Raw genomic sequence first — 3,788 nt, 5'->3', positions numbered from 1 at the left:
ATGGTATCTATATTCACATATAGTGGGTTAATGTTATTTTTAAATAAATATTTTGAAGTCTATTTTAATTTCTAATATGGTAAATATCAATAACAATTACCCACATAAGCAAAAGCTTTTCAGAGCCCTACTTTTTTAAGAACGCAAAGGGATCTTGAGACCAAAAATTCTTAGAATCTCTGCCCTAGAATAGATTGGCGAAGGTCAAGAAAAGCTCTTACCCCATCCCCGTGACCCTGTACGTGACAGCTGTACCCTCTGCCTGGGGCAGACACAGTGATTCGGTCTTGGCCTTCGAGAGACAAGGGGCTTATGGTGAGGGAGGGGGCTGTGCCTGGCAGAATGTGGACAGACTGTCCCGAGTCTGTCACAGTGAGGTCTCCTGAACGATGAAGGTGGGGCTGATCCCCTGGGGGGCTGGGCCTTCCTCAGGCACATCCACGGCCTCCTTGTCTCTGCTGCCCCTCAGCATCCCGTTGCTCACCTTCTCCGGAAACACAGCCGTGTCCACAGAGAGATCCTGGGGAACACAGAGCAAAGGGAGTGGGTGGGGTGAACGTGAGGCAAAGGGAGGTGAAGGAACCTCCCCTTTCTCTTGCAGGAAAGGTGACCCTGCTTTGATCCTGGCTAGAAAGGAGGCCAACGAGGAGCAGGCCCGGGGATGAGCACGGGGCTGGGAGGACGGAGACGAAAGGCCAGCAGCTGTGGCCTCTCGGGGCCGAGACCCTTCTGCCCACCAAGCCCCCGCTCCCCTGTGGGAAGGAGCCAGGCAGCTGCTGCGGGACAGTCCAGCTCAGGCCGATCAGCAGAGAAAGGGGGGCTGGGAGGAGAAAGAAAAGGGAGGCACAGGAACCCAGGAGGCCCGGCAGTAGCCTGAGAGGGAAGGGAGGGGCGATCTGACAACAGACGTACTACCTGGCTGTGGGTTCTGCAGTGAAGTCGCTTCTGACAGGACATGGGCAGGAGGGCAACGAGTTTCGGCAACACTGGGTAAATGGTCCGAGGGTTCAGGGTCCGGCCCCGCATTCCGCCTGAAGACAAAGCGCTCCTGAGGCTCCTACTGTGTAACCAGGGCACACCCGCAGCCCCCTGCTCGCCCCCTGCTCTCAGGACTCTAAACCCCCAGTCCCCGCCCACCTCCTTGAGCTCCACCAAGAAGCGTGACTGTTCCAGGCACCCAGGAGCCCAGGATTCCCTGTACCCCCATGCCACACCCTGTCACCACTGTGCAGACTGCCTGCCCGCCCCCCCCCCCATCCCACTAGACTTGCAGCCAAGCATAGGTCCCATGACCTGGCTGGCAAGTGGCTTCCAAAAGAACCACCACGGTTCTTGCTTTGATGATGAGAAACCCCAGGAGTGAAGATCTATCTCCTCTTGGTTGAGCCTGGATTTCCTACTCCCCCACCCCCAGACTGGCTGCTGGGAGCACTTCCCCTCTTTGGGGCTCTGCCTCCCCAACCTCAGGTTTGGAGAGGAGCCCCCTCCCCCAACACAGCTAGAGGCCAGCTGCTGAGCAGGAAAATAAAGGACAGGGACCACCTCAGCTGCCCAGGGCAGAAGCAGCAGGATTAAGTGCAACCTACAGGAGATGCTGGAAAGACGGAGTAGCCAACCATCAGCCACTGGGGAGATCATGCGGACCGAGCGGGAACTAAGGACCATTGAATTAGCTGAGAAGTTATGAAGGGGCAAAGACGATTGGGCGTTTTTTAACCTGAAAAGAAATTGACAAATTATCAAATTATCAGATTACGAACACTCCTCCACAGTAAAAGTTGAGTAAATCAGGCTGGCCTAACAGCAGGTCTATCAAGGTTTCAGGGGTCAAGAACGTCTGGGTTGGGTCCAAGTGGTGTGAAAATAAGTTCTGTGTCACACATCCCAGAAACCACAGTTAACTGCACAGTGGCTGGCAGAGTCCTGGTGAAAACACAGGTACACTCTCTCTACAGACGCAAACTTTGAATAGGGCTTGGAGAGGGGTCCAGGTGAATATAAAACTATCAAGATGTGATATGCTCTGAGAGGAAGTACAGTAGCATGAAGCAGAAGTTGAAGCAAAGCTCAGTTCTAACTGAGGTGGGAGTATATGCCACGCCAGCTGGGAAGGGCTACATCTCATCACAAGAGGCCATTGGCCCTGACATTGGCAGGGCTGCCAGACATGGGAAGTGTCGGTCAGGGCTGGTTTAATGTGCCTCAAACACAGTGGTAATACTCCACCAACTGGCCAAGGAGTTTCTCTTTTGGCCAGTCTTACCCGGTGCCTACTGGCAACAACATGCTGCCGCCATCATTTCCCTGGACAGAAGGGCAAACCAAGGCAGACCTATTTTGCTTTTGGAAGGTTGTCATAAAATATGCCATTGACCCAGACAGGCAGGCCTCTCACACATTACTACAAAATGAACAGTTACCTTGCCTTTGAAAGTGGAACTCTACGTGGGGAAAAAATGGTGTTACTGAAAAATTATGAAATCCTAGGTTGCAGTTTGATGACTACAGGACCCAGAGTTAACAGAGTTTCGTGGGGCTCCTGTTATATGTGAGCCATGGGAGCATTGGACGAGAAGACTGGATAGCCCTTTTTGAAAGGCAGTGACACTTTGTAGAAGAGATCCTGGTATTATAAATCCTCCCAAGAAACCAACTGTTAAAAACACTACCAGTGGGGCTTCCCTGGTGGTGCAGTGGTTGAGAGTCCGCCTGCCAATGCAGGGGGCACGGGTTCGTGACCCGATCCGGGAAGATCCCACATGCCGCGGAGTGGCTGGGCCCGTGAGCCATGGCCGCTGAGCCTGCGCGTCCGGAGCCTGTGCTCCGCAACGGGAGAGGCCACAACAGTGAGAGGCCCGCGTACCGCAAAAAACAAAAAACAAAAAACACTACCAGTGAAGTGATGAAGTGTGTCATTAACACCAAGCTTATTTAAGACCTAGAATGGAAAGGGGCTGGTCTCCTGCATATTAAAAGAAACCATCAGTAGCCTCCCAGGAACAGTGAAAATCCTAAGTCGGTCCTCCTGAGGCCTTTTATGAAGGAGAAAAGTGTCTTTTCTGGCTTAAGAAGACACAGATATTGGCTGGGCTTTCTGTCCACCACCTGTGCTGGAGGATTTTTTCCTTTTCCTTTTCTTTTAAAAAAAAATTTTTTGGCTGCGCCGCACAGCATGTGGGATCTTAGTTCACTGACCATGGAATGAACCTGCGTCCCCTGCATTGGAAGCGCAGAGTCTTAACCACTGGACCACCAGGGAATTCCTGTATTTTTTTTCTTTAAAACATTTCCAGGATGATCTTTTTTTTTTTTTTTTTTTTTTTTGCGGTACGCGGGCCTCTCACTGTTGTGGCCTCTCCCGTTGCAGAGCACAGGCTCCGGACGCGCAGGCTCAGCGGCCATGGCCCATGGGCACAGCCGCTCCGCAGCATGTGGGATCTTCCCGGACCGGGGCACGAACCCGCGTCCCCGGCATCGGCAGGCGGACTCTCAACCACTGCGCCACCAGGGAAGCCCTCCAGGATGATCTTTGTACAAAGTCAAAACTGGAATTGTTCAGAAGACCTCCTCTGGTTTCTTTACCAGAGCTGCTCCACTTAAACTTACATCCCAAGACAGGGAGCTCATCTATTTTAAACAACTCCTAGCTCTTTCTAAATTGCAAAATTGTGAAAGAAGATGGCTCTGATCTTGACAGAAAGGTATCATTTGGGTTAATCATTTCTCCCATAGCTTTTATTTTTTCCCAACTTAATATGGTCCTGGATGGTCATCTCATTACCTGGTGC

At 51.9% G+C, this 3,788-nt stretch overlaps 1 protein-coding gene across 1 annotated transcript; it reads right to left on the bottom strand.

Moving 5' to 3' along the window:
- Positions 1-367: 367 nt before the first annotated feature.
- Positions 368-1,067, bottom strand: LOC132531291 (sodium-dependent multivitamin transporter-like). Its single transcript, XM_060168973.1, has 2 exons — positions 916-1,067; positions 368-520 (listed from the first exon to the last, which is right to left on the bottom strand). Exons 1-2 carry the CDS (start codon positions 1,024-1,026, stop codon positions 368-370), a joined length of 264 nt encoding a protein of 87 aa, XP_060024956.1. The 5' UTR covers positions 1,027-1,067.
- Positions 1,068-3,788: the final 2,721 nt, after the last annotated feature.

The sequence above is a fragment of the Lagenorhynchus albirostris genome, chromosome 13 (genome assembly GCF_949774975.1).
Source record: "Lagenorhynchus albirostris chromosome 13, mLagAlb1.1, whole genome shotgun sequence".
NCBI lineage: Eukaryota > Metazoa > Chordata > Mammalia > Artiodactyla > Delphinidae > Lagenorhynchus > Lagenorhynchus albirostris.
The sequence above is the reverse complement of the archived record's forward strand: the minus strand, read 5'-3'. Positions and strand labels throughout refer to the sequence as shown.

Excerpts from the sequence above, each read along its gene's own strand:
- LOC132531291 (XM_060168973.1), bottom strand. The coding sequence starts at position 1,026 with ATGCGGGGCCGGACCCTGAACCCTCGGACCATTTACCCAGTGTTGCCG. Across the intron at positions 521-915 it reads ACTGCAGAACCCACAGCCAG|GATCTCTCTGTGGACACGGC; the intron begins GTAGTACGTCTG and ends TGTGTTCCCCAG.